Source organism: Colias philodice, chromosome 2 (assembly GCF_061535455.1).
Source record: "Colias philodice isolate Cphi_HAF_F1 chromosome 2, ilColPhil1 Martin Lab GWU primary, whole genome shotgun sequence".
NCBI classification, from domain to species: domain Eukaryota; kingdom Metazoa; phylum Arthropoda; class Insecta; order Lepidoptera; family Pieridae; genus Colias; species Colias philodice.
Window position 1 is genome coordinate 8645769 of NC_143087.1, and position 21406 is coordinate 8667174.

At 34.2% G+C, this 21406-nt stretch overlaps 1 protein-coding gene across 3 annotated transcripts in view; it reads right to left on the reverse strand.

Moving 5' to 3' along the window:
- Positions 1–3782: 3782 nt before the first annotated feature.
- The window catches only part of usp (retinoid X receptor ultraspiracle), a 35380-nt gene continuing 17756 nt past the window's right edge, over positions 3783–21406 (reverse strand). For all 3 annotated transcript variants that reach the window (XM_089707082.1, XM_089707073.1, XM_089707063.1), the window contains 8 exons: positions 15577–15784; positions 12827–13052; positions 9159–9297; positions 8155–8297; positions 7739–7814; positions 7312–7461; positions 6782–6831; positions 3783–6153 (listed from right to left, as the gene is read on the reverse strand). In XM_089707082.1, coding sequence (XP_089563208.1) covers positions 5932–6153; positions 6782–6831; positions 7312–7461; positions 7739–7814; positions 8155–8297; positions 9159–9297; positions 12827–13052; positions 15577–15784 — 1214 coding nt within the window. In that variant the 3' untranslated portion in view covers positions 3783–5931. The remainder of the gene's footprint in view (positions 6154–6781; positions 6832–7311; positions 7462–7738; positions 7815–8154; positions 8298–9158; positions 9298–12826; positions 13053–15576; positions 15785–21406) is intronic.

Here is a 21406-nt window from a genome sequence, read left to right on the forward strand (position 1 = left end):
GGTCTATGTCACATAAGCCTACTGATAGTAGAAATACCTTAAATAGGTTGTATCAAAACCCCTTAAGTACAAAAAAAAATATTTTTATTTGATACAAATATATTAATATAACTTAACATAGACTTGTAAAACGAATACTCAATTAACGAACGGCAATTTACAACGTAAGAGCACTTAACATAATTAGACCAAACTTGAATAATTATTATCATCCCTTAACTTATTTGTACCAAATCAAATAAAATTACTTGTGAACTTAACAGGTCTTCTCCCTTACTTGATATAACGTTTTATAAAAGAAACTTTGGCCTTTTAATTTAAAAATCCGCAAAGTTATTACTAAACGAACATTCCATTATGTTATGTATGAAGGAATAGCTCAAAGAGGTGCGGATGAAATCGCATCATGCTTATGGCATTTTATTAACGGTTTGGCAGAAGAAATAGAGTAGCTTATTTTATATCCAGTGTTGTCCAGGTCCAAATCGGTATAATATCTTGCCTGTTAAGCAGATATTGAAAGATTCATTTTCAAAAAAGAAACAGCACCATCTCCGTTCCCCGAGATAAATGAAAATGACCAGCAATCGCCATGATGTAAAATTAACGAATGAATCTGATCTTCCATTTTCTAAACTATTGACTGCCTACTCATTTTATCAAAAGAAATACTGCAACAGACAAAACTACATTTGGTTAGAACTGTATTTTCTGGTTGATGTATGAAAAGTCTAATGACGTAGATTTTAAATACTCTTTGAGTGAAAATGAAGAGTTGCTGTATTTCTGGTTTAAGAGAACTGAGAAAAGAGAGAAGTCTCCGAAGTGGCTTTGCCATTGGCCTCTAATGAGCCTATCAATATCGATGCTCTGAAATTCAAAGATCTCTTAGATCTCCTGCCAATAAGTGATCCAATTTATGATGATTATTTCAAATCATTGTCTCATGGTCCGGCTAGAAACAATCTTTAAGACTTTCAGTGACAGTGATGACGAGCTATGAATGAATGTTGTAGTGGTACGTTTTACAAACAAATTTTATCTGACTTGATCCAGCTCGTAACTATTTGCAGGGTAAGGGCATCTTCTCACAAGGAGAAGGCATGAGCATTGAGCAGTAATCACCACGCTTGCTCCCTGCTGGTTGGTGATTTCAGACCAAAATCCCGGTTGCCATCACGATTTTTCCTGTTATTAGAAATGATGATGTTTTCTTGTTATAGAAGATGTATCTCTGGTTATTAGAGAATCTACTTATGCATCTGAAAAAGACACATTCGTAGATGTCGGTTGATGGGATTGATCCCGCAGCATCTAGCACGGCAGGCAAGCGAACTACCGTGACTTCTGAACCACACACGCACATACACACTACTTTTAGGATTTTACTTTGTAGAGAGAGTATCAGGGAATTGCATATTGCACGAAAATCACAATATTTCCTGGCTTTTTTATGAGTACTTATTTGTGGCAAATCACACTCCTATTCGTTTTTGTTTTTATATATGGTTAAATCTATTTGTATGGAAGACGTTTCCCCATAATATTTGTTTTTTAATGTCTGTTTATGTCTCCGTCGAAAAAAAAAAATGAAAAATCCTTTCCATTAGGGTAAAAATAGGAATAAATACTAATTAAGAGTACAAATAAATATGCTCTAATCCACTTAAGTACACACGTTTTAGACATTTTCACATCATTTTCATATTTTTTTCTTTTGGTACAAACATGTTAAGTAACAATTACTCTTGAACTAGAACATTTTTTTTATTTTTTTTGTAAGTGTTCAAAACTTGAACATAATAGACATTTAAATATCATAAATTTGTTTTACTCAAGAGTTTATTCCGATCTGTAGCAACAGGGTAGCAACCGTGAAAACTTTCAAACGCTCATACTCAAAAATCACCATTTTGCACTTAAGTGGTACGTACCAAATACCACAGATATATAACAGACCGAATAAAGTAGCATTAAGCGCGTCACACACGGTGATAACGCATCCGGTATCAGCGTTCGGACCATCATTTTTCTTTTTGTCATTGCGTACTAAGACTCCTGTAGAACCGCCATCCTGTTACAAATAACCCGAAATCTTGTGGGTCATATAAAATATTACAGTATCTTAAGATAAAATATTATAGTATCTTCACCGTGTGTGACGCGCTTAAGACTATAATTGCAAGTAAGGGAGTATTCAGAGAGAAAGCTTGAAACTTATAAGCGCTTATCGGCGCTTGTCATGTTCATATATTTTCCTGCGCGGGTTGACAGCACTGACAGGAAAATATATGAACATGACAAGCGCCGATAAGCGCTTATAAGTTTCAAGCTTTCTTTCTGAATACGCCCTAAGACTATAATATATGACAAACAATACAACATTTTGAGGTATTTAAAGACAAAACAAAAAAATCTATATGTGATACCATAAAATTTAAAGCAAGATCTCCATGTTTATCATATTTCAATTCAAACTGGTGTAGCAAAAAAAGTCAGACGAAAATACGATACTATATAAATAGATTTACGCTATACGCAAATAAGCACTAAAATTGTTTATCAAACTTAAACTCAAACATTTATTTATTCAATTAGACTTCTTATAAAAGCACTATTTTAACATTTAACACCGATTCGAAAAGCAGTATCTATGGTGAAGAGCCGGCAAGAAACTCCATAATAATCGCTCTTTTAAACGCATTAAACTACATAATATGTGCAAAAGAACTGTCCTGTGGTTCTTACGCGACAACCCTCCATGGGTTTTAATCTTCCATATATTCCTTAACGCTGTAATAGGCTCTCTGAACTAATACATTTTTAAGCTATTGCATAGCTTCTATTGCGGGCCTTGAGCGCGGCGACCGAATGTAAAAATTCCGTAACGAAAAAACCTAACTCCCCTCACTCCAACCGGCACAGCGATGCGATGCTATGCAATAGCTTTACCGCAGCAGTCCTCGAGTGTCACACGTATTTTTTTTACATAAGTTTTAAATTTAGCACTACTAAACTCTTTAATACAATGAGGAATTCTGTTGTAAAAGCGTATATCTTGAGTCATAAATGAATTTTTAACGTTAGCTAAGCGGTAAAATGGCATTTCAATTTTATTTCTGTTCCTTGTGCCATAACAGTGTCTATCTCCTACTCTAATATATCTTATCGGATAGTTTCTATATCTTTCAACCCTGACCCACAGTAGAATTCCATAGGATATAATGCTATGAAAGTAGCCGAAATAAACCAATCTAGCCGTATTTTAACTGCATATGCTGTTGAACTGAGCTTACTTGCAGCGGTGTTGACATGGGCTCCCCACTGTAGTTTCTACATCCACCACTTTACTTTCGTCCAATGTTAACGCAATAAATATAGTAGATTCTGTAGGGTGTATATGTAACGCTTCGAGAAAAGGTAGGTAGTGCCCGTGCGCTTCGCTTGGCTCGTCTTGGCGGGGGCACTACCGTGCCCCCAGATACCTTCGTATTCAAGGTAATGTCTCTGTTCAACTTTTTTACGTTAGGAAGTAAAAATCCAATAAATTATTACTATTTAATAATATATTATTCGTCAATATTTGGGTCATGCTTATCAAATTATAAATTATACTAGTCTGAAACGATCTTTTTATTGTAACACAGAATTTGCTTCTCTGTTCTTACAACACAACGTTCAAATATGTAGTCCCTCGAGTATTGTTATATAGAGTATACAATATATGTTGTACTGTTCTGTTATTTCAAAAAAAGAGGCATGCAGGACAATAAAAGACAACATTTTGATGATTTATTTATTCACCATTAATCTTAAAGCTATGTCTATACAAAAAATATAACTTAAATTTAGTCAGATATTTAGTGAACGTCAATATAAATCATCTCACAACCGCTGCAACATATCCATTTTCAAACCGTCCATAGAAATAAACCAATCTTTAACATCAACAGTTTATTCATACAATATAACAAAATATATTGAATAATTTTATAGATAGATACTATTTTTAGAACGACATTAAAACATTAAACATTTCTATCTAATAATACAGAATTTTAAAATTGAAGTCACTAATTGAGCTGTCTTCTAGAAATTCAAAAAGTGCAACTATTTATACATTTAAAAGTAAATAACAGTATCGTATCGATAACGTTCTTTTCGGTTCGTAATACTGGCTATTTTAGTAGCTGTCCTCGAAATTCGTACTTGTTCTTCGCGAGTAGAAATAAACTGGCCTTAGACGATACATACAGTAATAGGCCCTTCAGTATGTGAAGTATAAAAATTATATGCAATAAATATTTACAAATCATTTATTTTATGTTACTAACGATTAGTTTGCTACGCATATTGATATGCAATTTAATGCATTTTAAAGCACCAAAAATACACGCGCCTACCGAACAAAGACAATGTGATGTAGAAATGTAACTCAGTCGATAAATATTTTACGGCACTTCAACAAGTACTTCATTACACGTTTTTTTAAACAATAAACAACTACTTATGTTAACATCTATATGCAGAATATAACTATTAATGCGATGATTACATTATAAACTTATGTTACAAAAGAGGCGGCCCCATTTACACTATCTAACGCGTCTCGATCTGACGGGTTTTATTTCTCACTGTACTTCGAATTGAGATTCGACTTATGATATTTATATTTGGACACTAAAGTATAAATTTCAACTAAAACAACCAAAAGGTAAGCCGATTTCTTCGATTAAAACAAGACTGGATAAAATTCTTTAAAAATTTCATGATATTCATAAATCCGGGGCTTTACACTACGGAATGACAATACTTACAACTGCGTGTATAAGATTTATTAATTATAAATGACACCTAATTCCTTACAATAGTAATTCTCCTATGATTCTTAGATAGTAAATTTGTATAAGTAGTAAATAAGAAAGTTCTAACTTGAACTAAATGCATAGACGATAAACTGTATCAGAAAAATAAATACAAGAAATTTACGTCATAGACAAACTCTAGCTTTGGTTGCCACATATATTGTGACACAAATTAAAATTAACTTAAAAATATTATTACATTTAATCCCAATAATTAACACGATGCTAATATATTTATATAGTTGGAGCGCGGGTTCAAAAGTTTTAGACCAAAACGAAGTGTGAAAATAATTCCACTCTAAATATTATAGTTATACATTTAGTATGAATTAAACAAAAATAGTTTGTACACTGCATGTAAAGCGGCCCCGCCGCATACTTATTTTAGTTATTATAATTAATATGGATAGGTATTTAAAATTACATAATGAAACATAAACTTCAACTGGTTACTTAATGTTACAGAATAACTGCTATATAACTTAACACTGTCTCGAACATTCTAAACAACAAATCCTATAATCCAAACCTCGAATCGATCGAATAGGTTAATATCCTAACAAGACAGATTACAACTCGTAAGCCGCGAGTACGTTACATATACGTAACTGAAATTCTACTGTCATAAAACATAGCTAGTTAGAAGATCGAATTATGTACTTCTAAACTAATCTTTAGAGGAAACAGTTGCAAACACTAAGCTCAATATTAGTTTTACAAATGAGTAAAACGCAATGACAGAAAGAAGGTTTTATCCTGCAACTCACTATGTACCATAAAGCGTACCGCGGCACACGCGTTGCTGTTCGCAAAACTCGAAAGTTCCAGAACGTTCTCGAATGTTCTAGAAGTTTTGGCGCCAATGAGCGAACGTTCCGCGCGAGGTTGCCGAAAATGTCTTCGAAGGTACGCCGCGGTCGATGCACGTGCAGCGCGAGGTTGCCAAAGCGCCCGTAAGTTCTCAAGGATTCTAGAAGCTTCGAGACGGCTCGGCGCGGATGCCGCACGCGCCGCGCGAGGTTGCCAAGCCGAGCGTTCTAGAACGTTCTCGAATGTTCCAGTGCGGTTACAACATCGAGTTGGCATCGATGGGCGGCGCGTGGTTGCGCAGCGCCTCGCGGATGAAGCCGCCGATGTTGCCCTCGGCCACCAGGTGGAAGAAGAACAGGTGCTCGAAGCCCTTGAGCGAGATGGAGCGCAGCGCGGGCAGGCGCAGCAGCAGCGACGCGAACCGGCCCTCCTCCGCGCTGTGCGACCGCCGGCAGTACTCGTCCAGGCACGAGAACATCTGGTGATAGTCATTGAGATATACATATGGAGACGACACCGCCTACATCACTTATGTTCCGCTCAACATACGCCATATGGCGTAACTGCACGCTCATTTTTTATTTGTTTTAAAGGGAAACGCATCAAATATGCCTTCGTGTGTGTTACGATATTGCACAAATAATACAAATAATACGGAAAAGTGCAAAGGAATAACTTTCATCGGTAAGTACCTAACTAGATAATAATTTTAAAGTGAAACTTTTATTACATCGTCTCAAACTTTTTGGTCTGTGTAGCGCATGTCGCGTGTATCGCGGCTTCCGAGTAGGTATACCTACTCGGCAGCCGACCGTCACGCGACATGCGCTACACAAAGCAGTGTTCGGAACCGTTCGAACAGTTTCACTTTTACCGTGGTTTCATAAAACCACACATTTTTTTTAAACTTAGTTAGAGCAAAAAATGGCGCACAGATTTTGTTCGTGGTGTCTCCTCCATACGTAGTAATGTTATCTCAATGGTGATAGTACAAATACATATTAAAAACATGTCAGTTTGTTAGCTGTCATGTTTGCTAGTTCACATGAAAATTTCAATGTGATATGATAATTGATAAAAATATTTTAAGCGAATATTTTTATTACCTTTTCTCGTAGTACGTCGACTTCCTGGCGATTCTTCAAGCCCTTAACATCTGTAAGTAAAATAATCATCTCTTCATTATTCCCATTTATATTCAAACTAATTGTATAGATATACGATTCGATATTTTGTTTTCTATATATACGATTTTAAAAATCCTTAATTAGCGAGTCCATAAAACTTTCTAACCATTTTTTTGCTTTATCTCTGCAGTAGAAAGCTATAAAAGATCCCTAATTTTAACACTGTTGGAACAAATTTCGTGCAACATTTAGCTAATGCCCCTTCAAGTTAATCAAGTTCCACATAAAAAAATGGTTGTTTGTAAAGTAGGTTTACGATCGAGATGTTTACGTGATAACGTCTTATTGGTGGCAGCGCTCAAGATGAGACGGGAGATCGGTCCGTCTCTCTCTCGTTATACCTGCGATCGCGCTCGTGAGGTTTTGGTGTGACACAAGTTTCTTAACATGTCACCCGACTAAAACGATTTTAAAAACGTTATCACGTTAAAACTTTCTTGCCCACTGACCTGGGTTAAGCAGCACGATGGCCTTAAGCGCGACATACTCCGCCTGGTCCATGCGCAGTGCGCGCATCTTCAGCGACAGCTCCGACAGCACGCGGTCGAAGATCTGCCCCACGCCCGCTTGGAGCGCTGAATTGCGGTGCAACGTCATGCCTGCAATACGAAATAATAACGAGATTAAATAACACCGACGGGAAATTTATATTTATCTATTTTCACAGCTTGACAAACAAACGACGGATGATGTATGTAAAATGTGTCAAACAGCCTATCGGGGATTTGATTTCACCATTTGCTTATAGACCTAAGCAAATGGTGAAATCAACCATTAAAGCTTAAGCGTGTTAAATTGATCGTTACTCATTTACATTCCTTTTTGTCCCAAAAATGTTGTATATGAATTAAAGATTAATGATAAAATGAGACTAACCTGGCATGAGACACATGAGCTGCGGCGGCGAGACGGTTCGCGTGCCGTCCATATTTTCTCGGTCGTCTTCCAAGTACTGAAATGAATAATATCAATTGCTTAATGAAACACTATATTTAAGTATCAATGAATAGCATTATATAAATTACACTAAACACAATTTTCTATTCATTTATCTATGTACCAATTTTAATAATTTTTTGTAACTACAACTCGGCCAAATGTCAACAGTAAAAAATAAAATAATTATACAAATATACGATAGGAAATGATACGAAATAATACATCAAAGAGTACTAAAGTATCTTATTTTATAATATTTTTAAACAAAAGCTAATAACAAGTAACTGTATCTCAAAAATTGCTTTAATTTTAATAGTTGTACATTTATCTATTTCCCTTTCAGTTGCACGCACCTCCATAGACCGCCAAGCGATCGCGAACAGCAGCAGCTCGTTCCAGGACGCCTTGATGAGGAGCACCTGGTCGTCCATCTCCAGCTGGCTGAAGTGGGGGATGTCACGAGCCCACACCACTAGCGCGGCTATTTGTTTGTTACCTGCAATTTGTTGGGCGTATTATTGTAGAGTTTATAATTTATATTTAATCATCATTGAATTTCAATATTTGCACACCCAATCAATTGGTAGAATGTATTAGCCACATAATATTGTAATTAAACATCTATAATTTGTAACTACATTCTTGCAAATAAATATAATTTGAATTTGAATTTGATAGTATATTATATGCAGTGGTAGCTCGGTGGTGAGGACCTCGGGCTTGAAATCGGTTGTGGGTTCGTGATCAGACGAGCTTGCAAGAAATAAATTGATTATTCAATTTATCTGCGCATGGTGTTAAAATAACCACTGATCGAACGGTGAAGGAAAACATCGTGAGTTCGAAGAATCAAAAGTTCGACGACATGTGACATCCGTCAACCCACACTTGGCCAGCGTAGTGGATTATACCCTCATAAGAGGCCCGTGTCCAAGCATTTCAAACGTATATGGGCTGATGATAACATTGTATAAAGCAAAATCACCCCCTTCTGTTTCTTTTAAAGATATAATATAATAATTTTTAAAAACTTCGCAACACATCTTTAAATCATTGAATATACTCAGCACTCAATAATATGTACACTGAAAACAAGTTATACATTATAGCGCCATCTAGGGACATTGATGTCCAGTATTGTTTATTGCTTTGTGTGCCAATAGATGGCGTTGCTCTCCAACTACGAATACAAATTAGAATTAAGTATGATAAAACATATCCATATTTTTAATTATTTATTTAAACCTAGTAAACAATGATTGATAATTTCCCCAACACTATTTCTACAGCGTCCATACTCCATCAGAAGTACTTCTAAGTAACATCTGGAAAATTTTCATTTTAAGGTTTTGCTTACCTATTTGACAAAGGCTAGAGACAGGCGCCCGGTACCGCGGCGGCACGTTAGTGTCGGGCCCTACGCGCAAAAACTGAAATTCCTCACTGGGATCCGCTACCAACGACTCCATTTCTAATAGCCGCTCGATCGACAATTCCTGAAATAGATATTAAAAAATTACAATTAAAATAGAATAAAACATATTTTTCTAGTATTTCCGTCTCCCGTCTAACCTTAATGGATATATTGTGTTTGTACTAATGGATAATGGTAATGGTTAATTGGTTTTAAAAGAAATTTTATACCATCTATACGTTTCTATTTATCTATATGTAACTTGTTCTTTGTTGATATTGCCTATTTTAGACATGATAACATGTATTTTAATTTATCTAAATTTATCGATCGACAGTAAAGTAAGGCGCATCACTTATTAGCAATGTTTAAATGAACAAAAAAAAGCGTAGCTATTTTAGATGCTATTACGATATGATCAAAATAAAGATGTAAAGAATATTCCTCGATAGAAATATATTCAATAAAAGATCAAAATACAAATGTAAATTCATAGCCGCAGGTTTCCTTTTGATATATCATTGATATTTCATAGGTATTTCAACATTATAATATGGTGTTATTATTTCCACGGATTTGAATATAAATGTACAAAACCTGTCTCATAGTAATGTGAATAATAATGAAAATAAATAGATATGATGTGATATGTTTTTGTGTGCAGGTCGCTGTATAAACTGAGCACTTATCAAAGAAAAATAATTATTTTATTCTATTTGTGACAATGTTTGTGTGATATATACGAGATTCTCAATTTAGTTGAACTATGACTTCTGCTCATAAAAGCAACTTTTATGTGTTTACAAAAACACATTTATTTGTACGTGAAAGAACTATAGAATCAGGCATTTGTTCTTTATCTTTACTTCCGATCCTACTTATCGACCCTCTAGGAAATGCGAATTTTGTATAGTACTATAGGTAGGTATATATTTTTGGTAAACATTAATATTAAATGTAATTTTATAAATGTTCATGAAATATTATGCTTAACAGACTACTTATCGGATTATCCCACATTCCCAACAAAAATAAAAAGGCTGTAATATATTCAAACTCTTTCGCAAACAAAAAGAGGAAATCAAATTATATAACCTGTTATCTCTCAAAATATAACATCATATGATGACATGATGCGATACAAATGTCCTTGAGCAAATAAAGGGCCCCGGAAACTAGACTTGGTCATAACAAATTACACGCAGCAGACAGTATTTATATGTAATAGCCAAAAGTAGGGTGTCTATAGTACTTTCAGTCATAAAGTACACATCGACTGTGACTCTTATTTAGCTCTTATGGTGTTAAAAATAAGCATACTCAATTACTAATTTGTATTTGGTTGCTAAAAATGAATCCCCAAGGCATGACGCACATTTTCTGTCTCTTACAACACGCCTCACCCTAATGTAGCTAATACAGACACTGCATATTATTATTTATTATAATAAATTATTATACCTACTAGATGATATGTTACTCAATAATTTCAAATAGAACAGACTTCATTGAAATACATAATCCCATCATATTCTAATGTTTGCACAACACATGCTTGTCCCACGACCCACATAAAATTTCAAGGAAAAAGATAAGTGAACCCTTTAACAACAGGAAAATATAATAACAATTAAAAACATGGCGGAGTCCAGTCGAATATAAACTTGTTGAATTGTCTGCAAGACCACAGCCTTCACCGAGCGACCTTGATTTACGAAATCAACATAAAATTATTACGTTTATTTGTATGCGAATACCTTTCCCACTGGCTGTATTAAACATACCTAAAAATAGCCATTATATTAAATTCAACATTTGTAATAATTCAGGATCAATCTAGCATTCATGATTACCTAGAAACGGAGCAGATTTATGGCCCCTTGATTAACAAGTAATTCGTTCTCGTTTTATTACAATGTTTTATTAACTTGTTTATATTCAGTCACATGTTTAATCGGCAAATAATCTGCGGATCGATGACAATTAAGTATGTAATATAAGTCTTTTGGATAACAAACGAACCCGCATCCGAAAACTAAACCGAATTGAAGTTTTTATCAGCACTCCGATCGTTAAAGACTTTCTGAGAATATTATTGAATCCAGAGGGTTTATGAGACGTATAATACATTTTGGTTTACAAGTTTATAAAGCGTGAACCCAATGAAAGGCTCGGATAGTTGATTGTGCTTAAAATAGCTGTGACGGGGTGGAGATTTATATATATTAATTACATAAGTAGGTACCTACATTTAATTTTTTAAGGTTTATTTTTTATAAGACAACAACATATAATGTTTGTTATTTTTATTTAAATAAAATGATATCATCGCAACACAATTCACAAACTTCACAAAGAAGTAGGTAGAATCTTAGAATACATTTATTGCACGCCTCATAAGCGAAGCGTTGAGGTGGGTACTACTGTCACTTCGCGCAAAACATCTGATTTTTCAAACTTAAAATGTCTTTATGTATCATACATTTCACTTGTAAGATAATACATACACACACATATTAAGAAAAAACACTATTTTTAACGTTCATGATATTTTTGATGTCATTTTTGTTATTTAAACTAATTAAAAAACAGTTTAAAAAAGTTCTGTCTTGGACGTCCGTGTGTCTGTATGTGCGGATCCTTTTTCTTGTTAACACGATAGCGACCGAAATACTTTACTAATCGAGTCTTTTTTTTTCTCTTACGCTTGAGTATGCTCAGGAATAGAACCCTTTCATTTTTCAGGGTCTGATTCGATGTGGTTTAATTGTTATTAAATAAACAAACATAATAATTAATAAATATTTATTAAAAAAAATTATGAGGCGTGCACTTTTGGATTTTCCAAATTATTTATATGTATTCTCAGGGTAGAATCTTTACTATCTAATTAAATATATTTCAGACTTGAAATTGATTGGTAAATTTAGTGCCTACTGTAAGATATTAAAATAGCTTCAATGAGATTTTGGTACGGGTGTCAATTCTGTCCAAAAAAAGCAATAGCTGTGGCAATAGTAGTAACTAGTAAGGTACCTACCATTTACCAATTAAAAAAAATAGCATGGTAATAGTAAACCTAATAATAAGTAATAGTTTTATAGAGTTTCGGTGTAGATTTACTATGAACGCCTTCTATCTTCCTTTCTCTGTCCCTATGTCCCTTTGTATGCTTAAATCTTTAAAACTACGCAACGGATTTTGATGCGTTTTTTTTAATAGATAGAGTGATTCAAGAGGAAGGTTTTAGTATATAATTTATTAGGTTTTAGACATAGCGGGCGAAGCCGCGGGCGGTAAGCTAATAAAATTATACAGCTGAAGAGTTTGTTTCTTTGTTTTAACGCGCTAATCTCAGGAACTACTGGTCCGATTTGAAAAATTCTTTCGGTGCTAGATAGCCAATTTATCGAGGAAGGTTATAGGCTATATATCATCACCCAGACCAACAGGAGCGGAGCGATGCGGTTGAAACCGCGCGGCACAGATAGTAACAAATAAAACCCTGTACCTTCTTAATATAGACAATAGTTTTCCCTTTTGCTTTCTTTTTTGAATGATTATGTGTGTGTTAAATAGAGTGTATCCCTAGTACATATTGTATAGTGTACCTGTACAGAACTGCTAGGATGCGCGTCCTCCGCCCCCCGCGCCGCCCTCTGCCGCTCCTCCTGCACCGCCTCCCGCTTCATACCACACGCGAGACATTTCTGGTAGCGGCAGAACTGACATCGATTCCTCTGCCGTTTGTCTATTATGCAATTCCTTTCTTCTCGACACGCGTACGTAAGGTCCTTTCGAACCGTCCGTTTGAAGAAGCCTTTACATCCTTCGCAACTGAAAATATAAATTTGCGAATTTAATTGAATTATAATCGTATTGTAGTACAAGTATTTATGATAGGGTAGCATATTTAAAAACTTATCGTAATCTAAAAACCCTTATCACTATCTATAATCTATATTCTTTAGATGACAAATTGTCCCAAACCAAACCAATGTAGGTAAATGTATGTTGTTTCATTTATTCCACACTGTACGGATAAGTGAATTAATCTCAATAACTTTGATGACATCATATAAAATTCCATACAGCCGGATTTACAGCTAAAGGCTAAACACAGAACATCAATACAATAACACAATATACTATATAAGTCAAATAATTAATAATGCTGCAAAAGAGGACTATAAAATCAAAATTGATTATATTTAGGTGATATATGTGATCGATTCTGTTGATTGACGAGGTTAAACGATAAAACATTTTTCTGGCCATGGTCAGAGCGTTGCGAATCGGTTAGGACGGTCCGGTACAATTATTCGTCTGCGATCTATTGAAAAATGATAAATGATCAACACTGTGACCGTGAGGATATTTAGCAACTCCCTGAAAACGTGCGGACTCTTCTTGGCGTATATTTTGAATAAACTGTGTCAATTATAGTTGATTTATTTTCTATTTCGTTCCAACGTTATATTTGTAATAAATAGTATATTTTTCAGCAGATAGGTATGCACGGATATTAGGGATACATTTATTTAGACGCGATAATGTGATTTCATCATCATGTCAACTATGATTTTTTTTAAAAGGGCAAAGCGTATGGGCGACTTGTGAGTTAGTCTTTGTGACCACTTATATCCTTGAAAAATGGAATGCTTGTTACACATGAGTACATGGCAAGTAGGTACAGTCAGCTGTACCAACATCAGTACTAATGAAGATCGGGTGAATCGCAGGAGCCCTCGCTCCAACCATCATTATTCACATGATTACTTCTCAAGTGGATGACTTATGCACGATTTAACTGGAATCGTATTCCATCGTATTACTTTATAAATGAAAGATAAAAAGAACATACATTACTACGTACCTATACCTACTTTGTAATTCGATCAAATCAAAAGAAATTTCGCAATCTGCAATTGAATTAAAAAATGCTTTGTTCGTGACACATGTCAGTAGCGGTTTAGAACATTAACTAAAACTTAAAAGAGACGACATTTTCATCTTGTCTGAAAATGCAATCACTGTAATGTTTGCACATGCGATGGCACGTGACGCATTTCGCTTAATGCATTAAAGAAAGTCAAATATTTCCAAACTAATTTACACCCGCCACCCATGATCCATTTTACCTGCCCTCGACTATATCGTTGTTAACATAAAGCATTCTCAAGGTGAAAATAAAATGTCTCTTGCATGACATTACGAGCGGCCGACGATCGATAGAATTGTAAATTGTTTCAATAATGTATAAATCCAGAATGAGTAAAGGTTGAATAGAATTATACGATTATACGTACACAGGGCGCCTCCCACGCCACCGTGCTCTTTGGAAAATAATAAATCGATTGAGCATTTCACAGTCAAATCGCTCACTTACATACCACCGACAGTGTACCTGTCTGTAGGAATACCTAACTACATGGTATATACAATTAATTTTAAACTATAGCTGCCGTCTAGGAGTCTAGACGTCTTTATATACAATTATGTTCGAGTAGATATACATTTTTATAGCGAAAATGGCGATAGAACGTGCAGACAGTGAAGCTAATCTTTTCATCTCATATGCGAATAATATTCTAGTATTACGTAGCGAATATTATGTTCAATCGTGTGGTAAATAGTTGAAACCGACTTATACTGCAGTTCTCATGATCCCGTAAGCACCTATGTAATGGATAGGCCTCGGTGGGTTTATTTATAACTCTGACTCTGATGGATCGCAATCTATCCACATTTATGGAACATCTGCCATGCGAAAGTAATTGAAAACAAAACGTTAGACTACGAATAATGTAGGTGTTTCTATTGCATACTTTTCTTTTCAATAGTTATCTATTATACGAGAACCTCAATAAGTTCAGTTCAATAAATTCCTATTACCTACTATTTTTTATCAATTGGAATCTCATCAGCAGTTTAATATCAGAGACGCAGCTGGTTTGAATGTGGATTTTATGCCTCGCACGCTTGGTTCATAATTTTATGCGCATTGTAACAACTGTATTTGTTTAAATTAAACTACCTAATGGCATATTCATTCCATCTCTACATATTGTTAAGTTAATTATTGAAACTGTACCGTTTTCTATATCATTTACACAAGTCGAGTAACGCTCAGGTACTTTAAAATATATTTTATATCCAAATGAATTCAGCTATTTGTGAATGGTTGAATTAATTTGAATTTCAGGAAAAGCGGAACGTAATACCCACTGCGTATTTCGTATTTCCTTCGGCGAAGTTTAATCATACGAAACAGTGCTTTGCGTTCCTAGAAACGGGAGCACAAAATATGTTATAGACGTAACAAGAGATGATCACCGAAAAATGATCTTTTATTACCTACCTGTACACCCCGTAGTGTTTGCCCGACGCTCTGTCGCCGCATATCGAGCATAAGTGTTTCGATCCACTGAGAGGATGGTTCGGCGGATAATTCCTGAGCGCAGGGGGAGACGTCGCGTCGTCACGCATTCCACCGTCCAGCATCGCTGTGTCCGGCTTCATTTCAGGCGGTGACATAGGCGACATAAAACCTGGCTCCAGGTTCAACCCTGCAATCAAAATCATATCTTAACGCAATGCCCTTAGAATTGCTTCACAATACCTAACCGCTAATACCGACTCTAATATTTAGGTCAGCATGAAGACGATCAGTTAATCGCATCCTTTATTGTCGTCGCGACACAGTAACAATGCAGTAAATTATGCTATCGTTGGAATTGAACAAGTACCCATTTATCTTGTCAATATTAAAACAATTTATATCTCTTGAAATTATCCGTTAGCATCGTATACATGTCTTTAGCAATATCTCTTTTAATATACGTAAATTTAGACACAACACTCGCTGCAAATTACATAAAACATGGCATGGGTGTAACAACGTCAATCATATATATTATCACACTGAGATAGTTCTAGACGTTATGTTACACAGTAACTACGTAGTTTTATATTTTGAAAATCTTTTATCTATCACACATCACCAACACTTGTTGCATAATCTATACATATTGTTCAATAATATGTATGTATTATATCAGTGATGACTTAATACTTAGTGACTAAATTCCATATAAAATGTTTTCAAAATAAAGTCGGCCGATAGGTAAATATTATTCAAATAACATATTGATTGCCAATATGAAAACAGTCGTAAATGCTATAAACTCATTACAAACTACGTTAAATGATAATAAATACCTACAAGTTTCGCATATTGAAAACGAAATGTGGTAAGGCGAATGGCGTAGATAATAAAACAAATAATTTGGAAAATCCAAAAGTACACGCCTCATAATTTTTTTTAAATAAATATTTATTAATTATTATTTTTGTTTATTTAATAACAATTAAACCACATCGAATCAGACCCTGAAAAATGAAAGGGTTCTATTCCTGAGCATACTCAAGCGTAAGAGAAAAAAAAAGACTCGATTAGTAAAGTATTTCGGTCGCTATTGTGTTAACAAGAAAAAGGATCCGCACATACAGACACACGGACGTCCAAGACAGAACTTTTTTAAACTGTTTTTTAACTAGTTTAAATAACAAAAATGACATCAAAAATATCATGAACGTTAAAAATAGTGTTTTTTCTTAATATGTGTGTGTATGTATTATCTTACAAGTGCAATGTATGATACATAAAGACATTTTAAGTTTGAAAAATCAGATGTTTTGCGCGAAGTGACAGTAGTACCCACCTCAACGCTTCGCTTATGAGGCGTGCAAAACGAAAGTTGGCTGTTCAGAAAAATCAGAAACCGGTCCATTAGACGGGGGGCTCCAGAAGCCCGCAAAAAGTGAACAAACATCCCTCCAGCCTCCTCGTGATGAAAATTCAATGGTGAGGGCACCTTCTCGCTAAATTGGAGGCGTTGTCTATACAAAACACTCTCGGAAAATATTCGCCTACGCACAGCCGATGGAAAATTGTTTGCAAATTACATAAATATCTGACGCGTGACTTCGTGAATAATTAAAGCGTATTGAAGTGTATTTTATAAATCATAATATTACATTAATTATCGTTTTGCGTCTCTTTAGGTACATTTTATGAGTACGTCAAATCATTTACACACTACACAGCCTTACGGAGAGTAAAATAAAACAATAATTAACTTGAACAATGTTTATAAGAACTTGCTGAATTTTCATAATTAGGTATGTAGAACATGAATTCTATAGGTACACGATACAGAAACCACGAGGTAACCATGTTTTAAAATGGACCCTTTGCATTCAGAATAATTTTAAATTACAATTGCAAAGCGAAAAAAATACAAATCAGTGAACAAAAGGAGACTTGAATGTTGTTATAAAGACAAACCGAAAATAAATTGCGCAGCCTCTCCAAATTCGTATAGAAACAAAACTTACAAAAATTTGTGAAAGGGTTTATCAAAGGAATCTGTTTTCGAGTCGCCGAGATAAAAAGAAAGTTTTAGGCAAACGGATATTTTAATTTAATTCGATTGTATGCTTGGTATCTTTTTATCCTTTTTTGTTTCAAAGTTAAAGACTTTATCCATATTTTTTTAAATAACAACATTTTTATCTTTAACTAGCAATGCCCTGCGGTTTCATCCGCATAGATAGCGATATCCTTACAGTGAAAAGTCTACTATAGGTCGGACTATAGGTTTAATTTTTAATCACATGATAATCACCTTTACCCCGTCCCGCACTACGGCCTTTTTTTTTTTGTTTTAGTGGGGAAATCTTTCATAGATACCCACGGCCTCCGGGGGAGGGGCCGTGGGTTATGTCGGATTCCTACCGACCAAAACCCCACTGTGTTCCGTCAAGACGCATATTGGTAGAATTCCTCCATGACCCCCGCACTACGGCTTGCTCGAACAGTATACCTACTATTTTCTGTAGATTGACACTTTTAAAAATTCGTTATATCTTTTGAATGGAATATCCAATTCTTTTCATTTAAAAAGTATTTTGCTGGTATTGAAACAGTCTATAATAAAACATCATTTAATGGGATAAGGATTAATATATGTGTATCGATAACATGGTTTGATTACTGTCGGCACTTCTATATACTTTGAAAACGTAAAAAAGTTGTTGTAGTAACATAACTACTGAAGATGGACATATGGTATCGCGGACTTTCTTGTAGATATTGATCCATTCTATAATACCGTAGAACATTTTTTTGTTCTATCTTCAATAGATTCCGCAGCGCACGCGATGACAGATTTTTTATTGAGGATTTTTTTACACCTTGGGTTACATTATTGCATTTTTGGTAAGGATCTCTAATTTTTTTGAAAATGCAATATAGCCTATGTTGCTCAGTAAAGATGCAGCTTTCTAATGGTGAAAGAATTTTTGAAATCGGTCCAGTAGTTTTTGCGTGAAAACCATACATACATACATACATACATACATACATACTTACAAACTTTTCCTCTTTATAATATTAGTATAGACAAAGAAAGAACATGGAATTATTATTACTTTCACATAATCTTTTCATTCTATTTGTACAGGTAAATTAGCTTGGAGAAATTTTTGCGTTTGTAGTAGTGTATGGTCAGCAAATAAAATAAAACAACATTTTATTTTTAGTTTTTATTTTATACAGGGTTACTTGTAAAACACCAGCAACCTCGCAGGACAAGATAGCTAACATCATAAATAACAACATTTGTTCTACGACTTTTGGCATAACGCAATAAATTATTTTTAAATGATTTTTTAAACTTTTATTGTACTCTCCTTACATTTGTAAGTCTATGTTCTATTAATTATCGGATGGACGACGCGACGCCCCCTTCCCCCTCTCGTTCGCTTTTTGTTTACGTAATTTTTGGGAGGCGTAGAGTTTATAATATTCAGACGGAAAATTAAATGAATATTTATTTTTGTATGAAAATAAAATCTAACAAATTATCAAAAGTCGAAATGTTGTTACTTATGATGTTAGCTATCTTGTCCTGCGAGGTTGCCGGTGTTTTACAAGTAACCCTGTATATATAAGGGATTTTAAATTAAACTATATGTGTTTCTCCTCTGAAAAAGATGAGACTTTATTTTAATATTTGCACATTTAACATACATATAACTTTTACATTAACAATGTTACTAAAATGAAAAATTTACTAACCTGAAAAAGAAACGACATTTAAAGTTTAATTCTTTAGTTTGAGAAGTCAAAGGCTTGCCTCGACCATGTTTTAACACTGGAGCCATATTGAATTAACAATATAAAGTTACAACACTTACACACAAATTAAACACTAGTTATGGCCCTGCCTTCATACAAAACTGCTGAATACGCCGTTCGCACGGGAATAGAATGTGGATGCGATTTCCCTTATAGCATCCAAGCTTACGTCTTTATAATTATTAAACTGTATAAATTCATTCTTTAACTCCGGTCTGCATCGTGCAGACATGGGTGTAAAAGTCTCATTTTAGCTATTAAATGTAGTTTTTAAGTACATCTGAGTTTTCATTTGGGGCCTCCGGCTGCGGGACATGTAATTCACTTCAACAAATATTATAACAATAATAACAAATAATAACAACAATCAACAAATACAAAATTTATCAATTAAACTACGTACATAATAATTATAATTTTTGAATGAAATGTGCTTTATGTTCTAACGCTACCAAACGACTGCACGTGGCACCTGCGGACAGCGTAAACTGGTTTATTCTGGTTTTGTGCGTGTTTCCACTTTCCACTATCAAGTGACGATTTATTTATTTGTTTTGTTTCGTAATTATTATGGTCAAATATTAATTATGAAACAAATTATTATGGACACGATATTTTATTGTTTCACGGTAGTCGCCTTGTCGTTTGCTCAAGGACGTAAAATTGAATGATATATTTTTTTTTATAAAGTCAAAACCATTTTCTTTCAAATAAAAACTTGTTTTTATTGAAAACAAAAGTGTTGCTAGGAATAAGTATAAAGTTAAATAGTAATGTTAGGATATCGAAACATTTTTGTATAGGCCAGAACGATATAGTGGAAACGCGCTCTAAGATCTGAGTAATATACACACCACTACATATGCAAAAATTTCTCCAAGCTAATTTACCTGTAGCTATTTGTATCGATGTGCTCATAAACATTCAATCAGTAGATACATACCTATATCATAAAAACAACTTAGGAACTTAGGAAGGAAGACCCTAGGTTACTTTCACGGCAATAGTCAATTAACTTAAATATACTTAAAAAGTCTTAAAAAGTACATAATATTAAATTAATTAGGTATTGACGATAAGAAAGTGAAAACAAATTTTATCAACACAATGAATGCGCGTGATAAGGCGATCATGCCACACGATGATATCGCACAAAGAAAACTAGACTGCGATATGATGCAGTATTTTGACACATTTTACATACTACATATATATTTATTTATTTATTTATTTAAAAAAGGCTTACCAACTAGATACATAATTTTTTGTTCAAACAATTCAATATTTACTTAAAATAAACATTAGTATTTACGTATCTAAATTACAGGTAGGCACCGCTTTAACAATTTTTCATAAAAATTAAATTATATCTAAATTGAAACCAAAAAGTAAAAACTTAAATTACAATTTGTTTAATGTTTTAACAATATGCTTTTTGAACGAGCTTAGTTTTGAAAAATAAATATCTGTGTTATGATCAACTGCAAATATTCTATTATATAATTTTAAAATAAGTTGTAACGGGGAGTTCGAACCATATTTATTTTTTGAAAATTTTGTGTACATAGGGCAAAAAGTACTTAGCCGACAATTATAGATAGGCACCGAGAGACCAATTTGCGACAACAGTGATGGACAGTCTATCTCATTGTTTAATAATTTATGTAGGCATATTAGCTGTGACGCGCTTCTGCGCGCTTCCAAAGACTCCATTTTAAAAAAGTTTAGCTTTTCGCTATAATTTGTAAGAATATTGTTTTTGGTGATATAGCTTAATCTATAAATAAATTTTTTCTGTACTGATTCAATACGAGTAATATATTTTTTATAGTAAGGACACCAGACAACTGAATTGTATTCAAGGTTGGACCTTACGAGAGAATTATAAAGTATTTTCATAGCGAGAGTAGATTTAAAATCCTGTGTATTACGAAAAATAAAACCTAGCATTTTAAAACTTTTGCGAACCACCAGATCTATATGTGTA